This window comes from Herpailurus yagouaroundi, unplaced genomic scaffold, assembly GCF_014898765.1.
Source record: "Herpailurus yagouaroundi ecotype Mexico unplaced genomic scaffold, PumYag 161, whole genome shotgun sequence".
Taxonomy (NCBI): domain Eukaryota; kingdom Metazoa; phylum Chordata; class Mammalia; order Carnivora; family Felidae; genus Herpailurus; species Herpailurus yagouaroundi.
In genome coordinates, this window is record NW_024412402.1 from 10719750 (window position 1) to 10736869 (window position 17120).

At 59.9% G+C, this 17120-nt stretch overlaps 1 protein-coding gene across 15 annotated transcripts in view; it reads left to right on the forward strand.

Moving 5' to 3' along the window:
• The window catches only part of PHLDB1 (pleckstrin homology like domain family B member 1), a 46297-nt gene continuing 29177 nt past the window's right edge, over window positions 1-17120 (forward strand). For 6 of the 15 annotated variants that reach the window (XM_040483204.1, XM_040483206.1, XM_040483207.1 and 3 more), the window contains exons 1-5: window positions 692-753; window positions 7382-7462; window positions 8100-8223; window positions 9179-9349; window positions 16653-16778. In XM_040483204.1, coding sequence (XP_040339138.1) covers window positions 7403-7462; window positions 8100-8223; window positions 9179-9349; window positions 16653-16778 — 481 coding nt within the window. In that variant the 5' untranslated portion in view covers window positions 692-753; window positions 7382-7402. Of the gene's footprint in view, window positions 260-347; window positions 496-682; window positions 754-1832; window positions 1959-7381; window positions 7463-8099; window positions 8224-9178; window positions 9350-16652; window positions 16779-17120 lie in introns of those variants that run through there. The other 9 variants (XM_040483216.1, XM_040483217.1, XM_040483218.1 and 6 more) reach the window with 8 other exon arrangements.

The window sequence follows — 17120 nt, forward strand, 5'->3', positions numbered from 1 at the left end:
GTCTGTAGTCCCCTGAGTGCTCTAACTGTGGGAACACAGGGCCTCAACACAGCAGGACTGAGGACACACTGCACTGAGCCTTGGTCCTGGGGTCAGCTGGTCCTCGGGCTGGGAGGGCAGAGCGGAGTGGGGTGCTGTTTTAACCCCCTGCCTCAGCATCAGCTGCCTCGTGGCAGGCTCAGTCATCCCCTGAAATTCCTCCTGACCAAGGCGGTGAAGATGATCTAGGAGTTGTGGAGCTATGTGCAAAGACCCCGAGGTACCCCAGTCAGAACCCCTTCCCTCTAATGCTGGGATTTGGCACATAGGATACAATAGTTTCAGTTTGTTTCTTTTTCTTTTACCAGGATAGTCGGAAAATTACTGTTGTGATCTGCTTCCTGAAAGGTGGCCAGAGTCAAAATACTTTCCTGGGCCTCAAACAGTATGAAGAGAGGGGAAAAAAAAAAAAAAAAAGGGAGCAACCCTCTACCCTCCAAATCCTGAGGTTTCCTGGTACCATGATGCATGCTGGAGCCTTGCTTGCTTGACCTCTGTTAGCCACAGCTGGTAACAGCAAAGTGTCTTTCCCCTCCCCCCTCTCATCCATCGCCTGGCTCCAGTCAGCCCCAGCCTCCAGCTGTTGGGGGGGGGGGGGGGCGCTGCTAACGCTGGTCCTGTCAATGAGTGACCAAAGATTCCTGCACTTCAGCCTCCTGCTGCTCCCGGGTTACAGAAAAAGGGCACCGACTAAAGCCACTGAATCAGAACAAGGTATGTTCATCCCAAAGAGGGTGAATTATTTTCTGCTATCTGCCCCCGCTGGAAGACTTGGGGCCTTTTTACTCCCTTGTTCAGAGAGGAAGAGTCTCAGGGATCCCTCTAGGGCAAGGTAAAAGACGCTCAGTCTAGCCGAGTTCAGCTCCCTAGGGCCTCCCAAGTCAGTCCCCCGGGGCAAGAGCTGGCTTTGCAAGGTAAGGATCCACTGTCAGCGTTGAATTTCGGGGCGGGGGTTAAGATGACGAATGACCTCAACGAGGCTCAGTTTCTAGACTCAGGTTTTTAGTGTCTCCTTTTTCTCCTTCTTAAGCCCCTACTCCTAGAGAGACTCAAACTGCTATAGGATGGTGGGCTCAATTGTCTGCCTGTAGCTTGCCTCGCCATCGTAAAGCAGCAGGTTGTGGTAGGGTGGAGCTACCTGGATGGGGGCAGGATGATAATTCAGTTCAGGTTTGTACTTTATGGTTTGCACAGCACTTTAACATGTCTTACAGCTATCCTTAGAAAAATCTGTGAAGCCGGATGTGCAGGGTTATCAACCCTATTTACAACTCTTCATGGTAGGGCCGGGGATAGGGTGAAGAGGAGGGGTGACTGGAGGTAAACCTGGGTCCCCTCAGCAGACGTTTTCTGGAGATATTGACTAGGCTGGGGGGCTGCGACCAGGAGGTTCATGGGAGCCATGGAGGACTCAGGCATCTAAGGTTAAAAAAATAAATAAAAGCGGGCGGGGGCAGAGAGTGAGAGATTGTTAAAAACACCCTTTCAGAAGAGCCTTAAGGCCCACGGGTGGAGGGTCTGGGGGAGTCCAGAGGGGAGGAAGGCGGAGGTGTGTGTGTGTGTGTGTGTGTGTGTGTGTGTGTGTGTGTGTGTGTGTTTGGTGGTAGTGGAGAGCCCAGCTGCAGAGAGGAACAAAGCGGGTGCTGTGCAGGCGGGGTGGGGAGTAGGGGGGGAGGTGCTGCTATGGGAAAGGGTGGGTGGGGGGACCTTGGGCTCCAGCTCCACAAGGGCGTCTTCTCTGGCTGGCCAGGCGGACGGGACGGGGGACGGGGGCGGGGACTGGGGGGGGGGGGCGGGACCCGCTCGCTCTCCTCCCACTCAGCGGGCTCCCAAGGAAAAGCAACAGTGTCCTCCAGAGCCTGAGGCCGCGGCAGGCTTAGCCAGGCGAAGGAACCGGTGTCCCACTCTCCCCCCGCGAGGTAAGGACTCGCTCTCCCACTAGGCCCGTGGGTCTCGCCGGCTGCGCGGCTGGGACTGGATAAGGGGAAGTCCCAGGGCCTGGCGGGGGCCCCCAGATCAGCTCTGGGCCGGGAAGTTCAGAAGAAACCGTGGGGGAGGTGGGGGCGCCCCAGGTGAGTGCGGGAGGCCTAAAGGGCCTTTGTGGGGAGCCGGCTCCGCTGTTTTTCCGCGAGCTGCTTGCTTTTGCCCTCGCCAGCCGCCGTCCGCACAGCCGCCAGAGGGGGCTCTCGCTCCCTTCCCCGGTAGGGACGCTGGTCGTTGCCCCCTCCGAACTCTCTCGTGGGCACCCAGACAGCCGGGTGGACTCTCGCGGGGTCTCGTCCGCCCGCGCCGCACACCTCCCACTCTCCGGCCGACGGCAGGACTGAGAGCACCGCACCGGGGAGCGGGCTCCCCTGGGCCACCTCCGCTCCTGTCCCGGGCCGGCCCGCCCTGATGGATGAGGAGTGTGTGCGGGGTCCGACCCGGAGGCGGTGGGTATCGGGGAGGGACTCTGGGATGTGTTCAGCAGGCGGGAGGCACGTCCGGGGCCTCCCGAGCCCTCCTCCGAGGCCCCGCATCTTTAGGAGTCCAAGAGGCCAGATGGGGCTCCCTAGGGCAGTGAGTTCTAGGTTCTTGCCACGCCCGCGCGGTTCGGATTCGAATCCCTAACGGAGTTCCCCGAGGCGGGGGGCTGAGCCAGTCATCCGGGTTCCTCCGGGATGGGGAAGTGCGGGCGGGCGGGGGCGGCGGGGCCTGGGAGGGGCCGCCCGGCGCGGGGTTGCCGAGGCGCCCGCAGACGCTTCCGCCGGGGCTGGCGCGAGTGGGGGCTCGGCCGGGGGACCGCGCGGCCCCGCGGGGGACCCAGGGCGCCGGGGCGGGGCTGCATTCTGGGCCCGTTAGCTCAGCGGTCCCGGAGGCTCCCGGGCTGACTCATCGGACCGCTCACACACAAACACGCGCTGCCCACCACGTCAGGCGTCCCACGCGGCAGACCCGCACCGCGCCCCACCCCGCGTCACCCACGCGCCCACCCGCCGCGCGCGCAGCCCGGGTCTCGGCCACCGTTGCGCGTGTGGCAGCCCGGCGCACGCCTGGCCGTCAGCCCGCAGTCCACACGCACTGCACACGCAGCACTCCTGAGCCCGCCGTTCACTCCGGCAACCCGTCTTTCTCACGCAGTTCCCGCCTGCACAAGTACCTCCTCGCGCACGCACATCCCGCCGCTCACACTCGCAGTCCCGCGTTCACACTCTCTCCTCCCGTGCACACGCAGCACCCCCCCCCCCCACTTCCCGCAGCTGCCCCGCGGGGAGCGGGCGGTGTCGGAGGGGCCGCCCCTTTCCCCGGCCGCGCAAACAAGCGGCTCCTTCTCCCTCCCCGGCCAAAGAAAGGCCGCTTGTCCGGCGTCCGCGGCGGGCGGGGCGGCCCAACACTGTGGCCTTGTCCCACCTGGCGGCCCCGGGCAGGGCAGGCCGAGGGCCAGCGAGGAGCCGCGCCCTGGCGGCCGTCCCACCCGCCCGCAGCCTCGCAGAGCGGCGCTTTCCAGCACCCCCATACCCCCCACCCTCCATGAGAACCAGAGCCCCACTCCACACTCCCGCCTCTCGTCTGTGACCGCCTGCAATCCCGCCCCAACTTTTGGGCCCCGGCCTGCCCTCAGTCTCCCCTTTACCTTCCCCTCCCCCGTCTCCTCGCCCCCTCGGTTTCCCCCTCCACTGCCCTCTGTACCTTCTAGGGCTGTCCCTGGCCGTCGTTCCCTCTACTCGACGACCTCCCTGTCCTCAGTCTCCGCATCTCCTTCTTTGTCCTCCAGTCCCTCCACCTCGCTGTCCTTCCGTCTCCCTCCAGCTCTGCGTCCCCCGGGCTGTTCCCCCAACTTCTTGCCTTCCTGTCCATCTCCCCAGCTCTCATTTTTCTTCATCGCTCAGTCTCCGTCTTTCATCCGCCCCATCCTTGCATCTCCCCTTCCCCACCCAGTCCCGCCACAGACCCCTCACTTCCCCCTCCTCAAGTTCTCTCCGCCCCGGTCTTTTCACACTCCACCCCTGCCCCCACCCACCAGGCTCCCAGCCTCAGTTTCCTTCCCGTCCCGACTCCTTCCCCTGCCGGCGGCCCTTCCTCGAAGGCGGATGTGCGTCGGGAAAGCGAAGGCGGCGGCGGGCGGAGAGGGTCCCAGCTCGGCCCCGAAGGCCTCGGGACGCGGCCATGCGACGCCCGGGGCGAGGCCTCGGCTGGCCCCCCGGGCCACAGGTGAGGGCCGGAGCGGCCCCCCGGGACCCCGGGGAGCTCCCGAGCAGGGGCGCCGCGGAGGGCCCGGCTAGCGCTCAGGGAGTAGCCCGGGACCTTTTGCCCGCGGGCCTGATTTGGAGCTTGGACTTCCTCTAGTGCCTGTTGGTTGCAGATCTTTTCGGCCCTTCCTCGGACTTCCTTTCGCTCTAGTTCGGGTGCCGAGACCCCCGAGCCGTGACTCTGGACACCCACTCGGAGGAGAGGGCTGGGGACTGGCTGATCCCTCAGGGCCCGTGAGCCCGCGCGTCCGCGCTGGGCAAGGAGGCCGGAGGGGCCGGGCCTGAGCAGGGTCACCTGCGGGAGCCCGGGCCTCGCCCGCCACGGGGTCCTCCTTGTTGCACGGCAGCTTCCGGCTCCCAGGCCTCTGCCCCCCCCCCCCGCGTCCCGGGAGGTGCGGGAGAGCTGTAGAGAGCCCGGGCTGACCGCGGCGCCTTCTTCGAGTCCCTCCTTCCCAGAAGCCGGCCTCGAGCCGCAGGGGCCTTTTTTTGGCAGTGGGACCGGGCGGGGCGCTCCGAGTGGGTAATTACTGCCCGGGGTAGTGGGCAGCTCTGTCCACGGAAGCGGGTTGAGCGGTGGGGGCGCACCCGGGCGCAGCGCCGCTTCGCCTTCCCGGCTCGGGGTGGGGTCCGAGGAGAGGGCGCCCCCAGGTGGCGGCTCCCCGCGCCGCGGCGCAGCCCAGCCCAGCCCCTTTGTCAAAGCGCCGCCTGGGTGCCGCTGGGACGCGTTGGTCTGGTGTCTTTCCACTTCACCTGGATTAGGTTTCCGAGCTGGGGCCACAGCCTCGAACCTGCTGATCTCTACATCTTTTCTTATCTTCTCGGTCCCTCCCTACACTTCTCCCCTTATCTCTCCCTCTCCTTTCGCTTTTTTATTCCGCTCTCTCCTCTAATCACTCTTGTTCGCCATCAACCTTATTCCTTTACAGTCTTTATCTCTACTTGAAATTCTTTGGTGTAAATAAATGAACACATCCCCAGCCGCCTAACTGGGTGATAGTGGCGAATTTGAAAGATGACAAAACGGAGGCAGTTTTATTGAGGTGTAATGTATATTTCATAACATCCCTTAATGCAAGTGTACCTTTCAATGACTTTTAGAGTATATTTACAGAGCTGGGCAGCCATCATCACAATTTAGTTTAAGAACAGTTCCATCACCCCAAAAAAGCAATCTCGTGCCCATTTATAGTCACTCCCCATTCTACCCTTAGCCACAGGCAAGCACTAATCCAGGCAATCTTTTTTTTTAAATCAGTATTCTACTTTTTATAGAGAATGACTTGACACTTAGAGAATTTAAGTAACTTGTCCAAGATCTCACAGCTAATAACTAATAAAGTCAGGGTTAGAATTTAAGGCTCTTGCATCCCAGTCTGAACCTCTTTTCACTAAAGGATGCTGCCTTTCCTTCACCATTATTTATTTTTTATTTCTTACATCCCTCCCCGCCCCCCGCTTTTATGTAAACTCTCCATTCCCAACCCACTCTCACCTCTTTTCCGCAGAGAACACGGAGGGATTTCCCTAAGTGGAAGGAAATCCACTGACCCTGACCCTGGAAATTCTTCCCCATGGCCAGATCTCCTGAGGAGATGCCAGACCAGCTTGGTGCCTGGTGTAGGTTAATGGCCTTTGCCTTCTCTCTTCCCAGGCAGAGTTGGGGTGGGCCCCAGGCACTATTCCGGTCTCTCTTCCGCCAGCTTGGGTGGAAATGGTGACGGACATGATGCCGTCCAGGTCCGGAAGGGTGGAAGCTGGGAGGGTAAAATTAGTAACCCTATGGCTGAGGCCCTTGGTTTCCACTGCCAGGGCAGGGTTGGACACTCCTTGGAATGCTGGGCTTCTGCCCCCACTTCCTCTCCACGTCACCTGGTCCTGGTCAAGGGCCGGAAGAGAAAGTGGAGGGAAACCCTGCCTTCCTGGGTCTCCCTCCTACCTTCAGCCACAGTCTCAGTTTTCCCCAGTAACATTTCAGCAGTGAATGGGACCTTTTTCGCACCTTAGCCAGATGATCAGGGGATGGGCACGGGGCACACATTAGAAACCAAAGGTCCCACACATATCTCCGGCACCAAAATTGTGAACCAGGGAGAAAGGGGTGGGTGGGTGGGAAGAGTTCTCATTCTGGCCCTGGAATCTACTTTACCCTTGGTTCTAAGGATCTAAGCCTCCTACAACACCAGATCAAGTTAAGAACCTTAGAAAACTGTGTTCTGGGCATTAGTCACCACTGAGGGTTTTTGTTTGTTTGTTTGTTTGTTTTTTCTGAATGTCTGGGGGTGAGATTGCTTTCTGGGGAAGAGGAGTTGAAATATATAGGTGACAGGAAGTGTTGAGTTTTTCCTGTTGTGTCTCCTTTAAGAAAACACCCTGCTGAGGGGTGCCTGGGTGACTCAGTTGGTGAAGCTTTGGACTCTTGGTTCTGGCTCAGGTCATGATCTCATGGTTGGCGAGTTCAAGCCTCGCATCTGGCTCTCTGCTCTCAGCACTGTGGAGCATGCTTTGGATCCTCTGTCTCTGCCTGTCCCCTCCCCCTCAGAAACAAATAAACATTGAAGGAAGGAAGGAAGGAAGGAAGGAAGGAAGGAAGGAAGGAAGGAAGAAAATACTCTGTGGGGACTCCTGGTGGGGGAAGGAGACAAAGGGAGAGGAGGAGAGGGGAAGGTGGGGTGGGGGGGATGGTGCTCCTACTCAGCCCTGCTGGGGGTCCTGTGGCTACCAGTGTCCCTTGGAGAGTGAGTTCCTTGGGCCTGGCTTCCCTCATTGAGGTAGGTTTTCCCCACTCTGGCTCCAGACATCTAAGGGCCTTCTACTGCCAAGGCCTGGCTTCTGGGTGTCAGAGGCTAGAAAGCATAGAAATACAGGCTGGGCCCTCTTAGGGTTCTTTGTGCTCATGGTCAAGGGTCAGGACTGGCATGGTGAGGTTGAAGATGTGGCACTCTCTTTCCCCCAGGAAGCTCCTGAGCTGCCTCCGCTTTTTCTTCGGCACTAACTTGCGATGACCGATGGTGGCAGGTGCTGCCCCGCCCTGAGAACCTGATCAACAGAGCCTGCTCCTTTCCCTCTCTTCCCCTGGCCTCCCCACCTACACCTGTTCTCCACTGTGTCCCCAGGAGCTCTGGAGCCCCAGGACCATGGACGCTCTTAATAGGAACCAGGTGGGCCCTGGATGCAAGACCCAAGCAATGGTCAAGGTGAGTGGGGTCGGGGCCAAGGGGCGAGAGGGCTGTTGGAGGGAATGGGTTCCGCTGCTCTACCCACCCGTGGCCCCAGCCCAGGGATGAGGCCCTGCCCTTCCCCAGGTGCCAAGCCTATTAACAGCTAAGTCTTTATCTGAATCAGGCTAATTGGTTCACCCAGAAAATACCCTTTGGAAGTCAGGAAGCATTTTACAGATTGACCCCGGGCTGTGTCCCTCCTGGATCCATGGCCCTGCCCTCTATTGTGATGTAGTTTCAAGAGGCAAGTGTTAGCCAAGTAGATCGCCACGGACGAGCGCACAGGGACAAGTCTTCATCGGCCCTCCTCTGCAGCACCCCCTTCTCCTACCCTGCTCTCCTTACTTTCTCCTTGTTTCTGTCTTAATAGACAAAGGGGACAGTTAAGCCAAGACTTGAGATAAATCCAGTGGGACGAGTGAGTGGCCTAGATTCAGATCTAATTGCAATTTAGTGTAATAATGCTCCGTGCAAGATCTTGTGCTAAGCCTTTCGACACCCTCAGAGCCCTTTGGAGAGGGCCAGTCCTGGAGAGAGTGTCAGTGTGACTGGGACCGGGGTCTGAGGCCTGAAGTCTCTAATGATGCTCATCCCCCACCCCTACTACCTGCAGAAAGGGCCCTTGGACCTGATCGAGACAGGCAAAGGGCTGAAGGTGCAAACGGACAAACCCCATCTGGTGAGCCTGGGCAGTGGGCGGCTCAGCACAGCTATCACCCTTCTGCCGCTGGAGGAAGGTGAGTCTGGAGGGGCGGTCCACCTGCCACCCCCCACATCCTTACAGACAGTCCACCAGGTGTCCTCAGTGTTTGCCTCTCCCAGACGTGAGGCCATGCTACCGAACCCCACCAGCGTGTGTCCCTTGTCTTGGCCTTCTCGGACTGCCTGCCTTCTTTGGTGGATAATCTGGCTCCATGATTGGGATTAGAGATCAGTTTAGAAACGAGGAGGAGAGCACTGAAACAGGAGAGAACGTTGCTCTTAGCAACCAGCGTGGCCAGGAAGAGACCCCCCCCCCCCCGCCCCCCCGCCCTCCCGGTTCCAGGGCAGTGCCTGGCATGGGAGAAGCTACCTGTGGAGAACGGAGGGATGGGAGTGGGGGCAGACCTCCCGAGATAAGGCCCTGGCACAGCCCCCTTCACCGCCCCGCTGCAGCTTCTGCCGGTCCTCTCTGCACTTGTTGCCTGGGTGATACTACATTCCCCGCATTCTCCAAATACCGGTCCCAGGGGCTCTGCCAGGGGGAGCTGTTCAGGCTGCAGCAGGGAGGGGAGAGGGGAGTGTAGGGGGTGGGGGCAGGGGTTGCAGGTGCAGAGAGGAGGGAGGGAAGACGGAGAGATGGCACATTTGGAGGAAAAGAAGGGGAGGCTTGGTGAAGGAGGAAAAGGACTTGGGGAGAAGGATTTGGAGGGACTAAAGGAACGTCTGCAGAAAAGAGGTTCCCCTTCTCCCTGGAGCCTGGATCCTCTGTGCCCTCCCGTCTCTGGGCCAGAGTTTCCTCTGCCTGACCGAGAGCTCCTGCCACTGGCTGTGTCCACCGGGCTCAGCGGCCCAAAAGGGGTGGCCAGCGGTAGGCGGCGGTCCTTTGTGACGTAGGAGGTCCAACCGTATTTCCTTTGTCACCCTCCTTGCCCCATCCCTGCCTCCTCGACCTGGACCAGCCCTCTGACTCAGTTCGCCCTCTGTCTTCAGGGAAGACCGTGATTGGCTCTGCGGCCAGGGACATCTCCCTGCAGGGTCCGGGCTTGGCTCCAGAGCACTGCTACATTGAGAACCTGCGGGGCACCCTCACCCTCTACCCGTGTGGCAATGCCTGCAGTATCGACGGGCTCCCTGTCCGGCAGCCCACCCGGCTCACTCAGGGTAAGCTTTGACGCCCCCACCCAGAGGTGGTCTCTGTTTAAGAGCCGGGGTGCAGGAGAGGTGCCGGTGCCCCCGGGAAGCCTGCTGCGGTGGTTGCCATGGTAACCGCCTGAGTGGCCACACAGAGGGTGGGGTGCTTAGGTGCCTCTGGATGTGCCTAAACAACATCCCAAACCCCTCTAGCATCCAGATCCGTCTTCAGCCTGCTTTTCTTCTCTGGTCGTCCCCAGCTTGCCTCTCCACACCTGGTCGGGGGAGGGGAGCAGAGGTTCTGATCACTGCCTCCAAAGGGGCAGGGGGACTCCCCGATACAGAGGTCAGTGGGGATTGTTAGAGGACTGCGGCGGGTGCAGCCGTGGGTGGAACAATGGCATTGTTTCCTGATGCCGAGAGGGAGATGTTCTGAGAAGATGGGAGAGGGGGGCAGAGGAGGACAGTCCCCCCTGATGGGGATGGAGCAAAGGTGGAACGTGAAGGCAAAAATCGGAGGACGTGCTCACTCCTGTTAAAATGCTGTTGACGGTAGCTTTTGGGCCATGAATATGGTTACCACCCTGCTTCCCAAAGCAGCAGGCCATTCTGTTGTGTTAGGTAGCTCTGAAAACCGGGCCCCCAGTTACCATGGTGACCGGGCAGTTGAGGGGTTGGCCCAGGTGGCACTTTGACAGACCAGGTGTGTTTGCCCTGGGCATCAATTTATACAATGAGTCATCACCTTAGGGGAATGAGGAAAGCAGATTTGGGGTAGGGGGTAGAGGCCGTGAGGATGGAAGCTTTGGGCCCAGCCTCCTCCGAGCAGCACTTAGGTCCTGGCATTGTTTTCTGGGGACTCTCGCCTCTTACCGGCCGGCAGCTCCCTCGAAGTGGGAATCCCACTCATTCCTTTGTTTCCCTCTCTCCTTGTGTTCACATCCCTTAGGGTCTCTTTAGATGCTCTTCCCTTCACAGCTGACCCAGGAGACCTGACCTTGCCCGACTCCTTTCTTCCTGCCCTTGCGAGTATGAGGGGCACACCCGACTTCAGGGAAGCAGGTCCCCCAGCAGCAGGCCCTTGCCTCCTCCGAGGCCTTCAAGTTGTCTCACTCCAGATGAGAGGAGGAACCCCCATAAATGGGGACTTTGGCTATGATGCCGTCTGGCTCCCGACAGTCCTGTTACATCTCAAAGAGGACAGCTTCCCCAAGATTTGGATGTGTGGAAGTGAGACAGTAGAGCAGGAAGGAGAGGGAGGGGCAGGGTTCAAAGAAAGCTAGAGAGAGAGCCCAGCCCTGACTCCCTCAGCCCCAGAGCCCCCCCGTATCCATGGGCAAGAAAAGCCTTCCCCGCGTGCTGTGAGCAGGGTCGAGGAACGGGTGCCCTGTAGGCCCCTCTTGCTCTGTCTTCCCAGAGCATCACTTAGCTCCCCGAGAAGAGGGAGGGCCTGGGTCAAGATGGAATTCTTAGGCATTTCCTGTGGCCCCGGTGACCCCTAAGTCTTCCCCAGCCCAAAGCCCACTCTGCCAAGTATGCACCCTCCCACTCGCTTCTGACCCTAAACCCCTTCCCTCTCCCTCCCTCCCACACCCATAGCCTTCTTGTCTGGGCTCGCCTGTCTCAGGAGCTTGGCAGCCTGGGGAGGGGTAGGCAGAGGCACAAAGGAACGGGTGTTCTTCTCCCTAGCACTCCCCCTCCCCTGGGCTCCGGGAGCTGAGGGTTTCCTTGTCTCATCTCTGGAGCAAGGCACCAAGCCCAGCCCTGCCTGGCCCCACTCCGGACATTCTTGGGAGTGCGTTTCCCTGGAAACTGGGTGGCTCGGGGGGTGCATGTGCTATCTCTGTGTGTCTGTGTGACTGGAGTGTGTTTATATATCTCCGGATGTGTTTGTGACTCTGGGCTTGTGTATCTCTGTTTGTGTCTTTCCTTGTGTTTATGGATCAGAGTGTTCAAGTCGGGGACAGGGGTGAACTCAGGACTGATGGTCCCGAAGTGTCCGTGTGTGCACTCCTCGGTGTATTTGAGAACTCGTTGGCCCCGTGCCTGTCTGTGGGCATATGTGCAAGAGGATCATTTTCCCTGTCTTGTTCCCCTGATGGAGCCTTGTAGAGGGGACCCTCCTCTCGGAAAAACAGAGGGCTACCCTACAAGTCACAAACAAGGAGCCTGTTCTGGCTGGGCCAGGCTTTACTTAGATGCATCATTCTGGGCACTGTGCCCAGCCATAGGCAACTTGGAGAGGCACACGTCATGATGAGTAGAGATGGCAGTGACAGGCTCTTCCAGCAGGACGATGCCTGGGCCAGGGGAGGACGGGGCGGGGTGGGGGGGCCCACAGAGAGCACATGCCGGCCTTTTGCTAAAGCTGTGGACACGGGAGCATGAAGTGAGGGAGCCGAGCAAGAGCCTGATTCCATCTCCATACCTGGGTGTTCTGGGCCATCTCACGTTGCCCTCTTCTCTACAGAGCAAGAGGCGGGGCTGGGAATGCGACCAAGGAAATAAGGAGGAATCTCGATCTGGGTCTAGGCTGCCCCACCCTGGGACCACAGTGCCAGACCACATGAAAGATCCGGGAGGGGACTAACTAGGGGAGGACCCAGAAAGCCACACAGCTCAGGGCCCAGGCTGTCTAGACAGTAGGTCCCCATCCGCTCCCAGCCTCCGCTGCCAGCCCTGTCTCCACGTCCCTTTCCCTCCCTAAGCCCCTGGTTGATGGGTAGAGGCTTGCATGATGGCCAGCAGGGGGTGCTCCCTGCCACGTGACTGGGGTCTGGGATTCCTGGGCTATCCAGCTATCTCCCTCTGGGATCCCGGACACAGAGCCTCTTCCTCTCCCATCCAGTTATCAGTTATTCCTTCTGTAAAATGGGAGTGAAGCTTCCAACTGTCCTCTGTTGCAAGATAAAGGTCTTGACTAATAAAGCTCAAAGGAGGGAGAGAAAAAGCAAAGGCTCCTAGCTCCTCACTTCTTTGTGCCTGCCTCCTGCCCTATTTCTCACTGGCGGGCATCCTCCGTGTCTGTCTGGGTCTGTCCAGCTGGCCGTCACAGTTTCCAGACCGATGAATCATTCTTCCTGAGATTTTTTTTTTTTTTAAGCCTCCCCCTATTTTGCATTTGACCCTATACGGTTCTTCCATTTTCCTTCAGAAGGGGAGTAAGATACACACGGGTGCGTGTGTGAGCGTGTGTGTAGTATGGCCGTGTGGGTAGGTGTTTAGCGAGGGAGGAAAAATCATTCAATTATTTCTCTATGGAGGCCGACTTTGATTTCAGAGTCTCTCCAGGGACTGAGTGGAAGGATATCTGTGCCTGAATGAGTGTGTAACTACGATGGGTGTTGTGTGGGTGAGAATAAGCACGTGTGAGAGACAGGGTGTGTTTACCTGGGGATTTTGTGCGACTCAGTGTGCACAGCCAAGGTGGGGTCTGTGAGACTGAGCAAGTGTCCTGGGAATGTGTGTGAGGCCGTGTGAGCTCTGAGCATATAGCACGTGGCTGAGAGACACAGTGTGTCCCTTAGGGTTCTGGTGTCCAGAGGGCAGGTCCCTGGAACAGGAGGAATTCGCCGGGGCCCAGGCTGGGTGGTGGGTACTTGCCTGGCGCAGAAGCTCAGCCTGCCCTTGGGGACTCCAGAGGCAGGTGGCACTGTGTTTTCCAGACGGGAAGGTGCCTCACTGGGGTGGAAGAGCTCTTTGCTGAGACTAGCACAACTGGTGGTGGTGGTGGGGAGGAGGTGGGGTTGGCTTCTGGAGCCCCAGGGGAGCGGGCTGGCTTGGAAGGGGCAGTGCCTTGGTCCAACCTGGGTCTCTGGGTGAGCTGGGCTGGGCTGGGCTGGGCTAGGAGTGTGGGGAGCAGGGGCAGAAGAGCAGGTGTTTCGGCTGCAGACCGGAGTTGGGCTCAGTGCTGCTCACACTGCACAGAGGGTTGCCTTGGCCTGAACTCCCAGCCCAAGAGTGACCTTGTCACCGTGGCAGATGGAGGGGCAGAGCTGGACCTCCTGACCTAGCTGGATCTCTGGGAGCCATGGAATGTCAGAGCTTAACCTTTGCTGTCGTTGAGGACAACCTCATTCTGTAGATAAGGGATCTGAGGCCAGAGGGTGTGACCTGCCAGCCCGGTCCAGGGCTGGCCCCTTCCCGGGCCTCTCGGGAGGCCGACCACAGGGGCTTTCAGGGAGACCCTGCTTCGCCTCACTCCTGCCTCGGGACTCTTCACCCTCTGACCTCTACTTACCTCTTACCTTTCCTCCCCGTCCCCACTTCTGCTCCCGCCCCCCCCCCCCCCCCCCCACCCCACCCACGCGGAGCTCCCACCGCGCCGGTCGCCGGCATCCTCCCGCCCCGCCCTCTCCATCCAGCTCCCCTCTCCTCTCCTCCATCACTTCCTCTTCCCCTCCTCCTCTCCTTTGTCCCTCCCTCCCTGGCTCCCTTCCCCCGCCGGTGGCCGGCCCGCCCCTCCCCGGGCCCTGGCGGCGGCTGGCTGCCTGGCGGCTAGCTGCTCCGAGCCCCGAGCCCCGCGGCGCGGGAGGTCGGCCCGCCCCCTCGCAGGCCCGGGGCGGGCCGGGAGCCCCGAGGGCCCGAGCTAGCGGGGGGCCAGCGCTCCTGAGGTCCGGGTTCGGCGGTGAGTGCTCCGCCCGGCCGGCCGCGGGCAGCGGGCGCCCGGGGGCTCGGGCTGGGAGGGGCGTCTGGGGGATGGGGGGCTCGACTAGGGGAGCGGGGCCCTCGGCTCCCCTTTACGAGCTCGGGGGTGTGAGACGATTGTGTGTGTGCCCTGCACGTTTCCGAGTGGGAGGTCTGGGCTCGGGGCCACTCCTCCGCCGGCCAGACTTCATCTTCCTCGGCGCTCGCTCGGAAGCCCCCTCCACGGACCCGCCTCCGGAAGGGGCTGAGGGGTCCCGAGGAGGATGGGGGAAGCCTGTGCTGGGGGCTGAGAGGAAGGGCGGGGGGCGGGGGCCCTTCCTCCCGTCTTCCCCTCACCCCAGCCTCCCTTTGGCCGGTCCGTTCTATTGGTGTGGCCAGCTGAGCAGTGACTGTGGCCCTGGGAGTGTGTGAGCACGTATGCCTGTGTGTGTGTTTCTGGGAGTGTGTCTGTGTGGGAGCTTGTAGGAGAGAGTGTGTGTGGTGCATCCCCTCGGTGTCTCTCAGAGGTAGGATCCGCCCTCTTCTTTGCCTTGTTTTCCCTCCAGATGTGCAGCTTCCCCACCCACCTGCACACACACAGCTGGGCCTGGGCCCCACTGGGTCCTGGCCGGACGGCAACTTTGCCTGGATGAGAAGACCTCCAAAGGTCTTCTGCCTGGGCTGACCTTTGGAGGTGCGGGGCAGGAGCGGACAGAGAGGAGGTTTCTTCCCAGAAATAGGCTCTCCAGGCTCCTGGGGGCAGTAGGGACCCCAGTTGGGGCAATGCCTGGGGCCCCTGAGTGCAAATAGAAAGTTAATTTGGGCAGGAGCTGGGCTGCTCTCGGTCCTTGTTGCCCTCCTGCCTGCTCTATTAATACAGATCCAGCTCTCCTGCCTGGCATCGCCTATTTATAGCCCAGAGGCAGCAAGGCCACACCCCCTGCGCGGAGGAGGCTGAGGGGCAGAGGAGGGGGCAGGGAACTCAGCCACAGGAGCCAGGGCTGAGGGTCCCTGGGTGCCCACAGCCTTCTTGGGTGGGCCTGGCTCTGATGGGCCGGAATCCACTCAGACTCCCCACCTCCGTCCCAGACTGGGCTGGGCAATCGGCCTCCAGATCCTCCCCCACCCCACCCCACCCCACCCCATCCCCATCAATCTAGGATTGAGTGGGTCTGTCTAGACCCTGCGAACTCATCATTAATTAGCTTGTTAAAGGGCTGAGAGGAGCGGGAGGGGCCAGCAGGGCTCTTTCTGAAACAGCTGTGGTTGTAATTAGGTGGAAGTGTGGTTGGCTATTATTTATTCCGGTTATGATTACTCCGGGATCAGCATCCCTGATTGGCGGCTTGTCTGGGAAGGCTCCCCTCTCTCCTAACCACCCGTCAGTCTTTGGAATCATTGGTGCCTGCCTGTTTGGGAGGGCCTCTGGGTGTGCCAGAGAAGTGGGTGGCTTTGTCCACTATGGTTACCTGTGGTGGGCTTCTCAGCCTACTGGCCCCTTCGCCGCCTGCCTCGGCAATGCCTAGGGTCCCAGCAACAGGCTCCCGAGCTGCTCAGTGGGAGGTCTGCCATGGTGTCCACGTGGCCTGGATGCCCCTTGCCCTTGTGGCTTGCCTGAACTGAACTGTCTCAGCGTCCAGGAATGTAGACTTCCCTGCCAGTCTCAGCGCAGACTGGCATGAAGCTTGGGGTGCCAAGTGGCACCAGATTGGGTAGATAGGCTGGGTGCAGCGGTGTGGACAGATCGGGAGGGTGATTGGAGAGAGCACCAGGGCTCTCCCAACGTAGCATCTTTTGCAGGAGTCCTGCAGTGTGGCCGGGAGGAGGAGGAGTCCTGTTAGCCAGGCTCAGGAGCCTCTGCACACACCTGCCGCCGTGCACACTCTTGGTGCCCCTGGCTACGTTTCTGGCTTCCACATACCCTCCCCTCTCCGTGTAGTCACCCTTACTGGGCAGGACTGGGCTTGTGTCTCCTGCCTGGGAACGTGCTTGGCTGAGGCAGGGCCCACTGGCCCTAGGCTTGGCTAGATTCCACGGAAGACCAAGGAGCAGGAAGATATCAGGCCAGAGGGTGCTTTGTCGGAGAGAAGGAAGGTGGTGGCTCTCCCCCAGCCACGTCATGGTAAGGATTTGGAGCCAGGAAGCAAATTCTGGTTCCTGCGGAGGGGCATCTGACTGACGCATGGTTTTTCCCTGTCCCCTCTCTCAGAGCTTTTTTTTTGTTTAATCCTGGAAATTGATGCCTCTCACACTGACTTTTCCACCCAAGGGGCAGATAGATGGATCATTGGTACAGTTTGGGGAAGGGGGACGTGAGCGTCCATGTTCTCTGAAGAACCTTCTCCCTTCACAGAACACTTTCACAGACATTGTCCCGTTAACCCTGCAAGGTCAGAGGTATTGTCCTCACTTTTCTAATGAGAGAACGGGACTCAGCGGTGAAGGATCTTCACCTGAAGGTCTCACAACCAGTAACAAGAGTTAGGACCAGGATATTCAGAGCTTGGGACTCACAAACCAGAGCTCTTTCCACTCTGCCCTGTGCTGTGGAGCCCTGCTGGTGCTTGTCAGGTCAGGCGTGGTCCGTGTAGACACTGTGAGTGCAGGTGGGGATGGCTGTCTGGAGCCCCGGGTGAGCCTGCTCGTGCTGCGGGGTGAGGCGGACCCCAGCCCTTTCTGCCCTTCTCAGCATTTGTTTTCTCTGCAGGCTGTATGTTGTGCCTGGGTCAGTCGACCTTCCTCCGCTTTAACCACCCGGCTGAAGCCAAGTGGATGAAGAGTATGATTCCGGCAGGGGGCCGGGCCCCCGGGCCCCCCTACAGTCCTGGCTCAGGTACATGCCCACTTGGGGTGGGGGGTCGGGTTGGTGGCTCTCCTGGACAGTCCTCCTCCTTGCCCATCCCAGCCATGCTCGTAGTGTCAGGGCAGGACAATGGCCATGATCTGGGCTTGCTGCCACCTGCCATGGGCCATTGGTGGAGAATGCCAGGCGGTCTGGCTACTGGGAGGGATCCGAGAAGTGCCGCCTGGCTGGAACTGGGGAATCATGTGCCCAAGGGACGGAGGGCTCTGCCAGCCCCACTGCCCTGGAAGGTGCCACTTCGGTGTCTGGGACCCTAAACCTCATGTGCCAACCGCTGGGGAACCTCACCCTTGAGAGGGGCCCAAGGGGGCA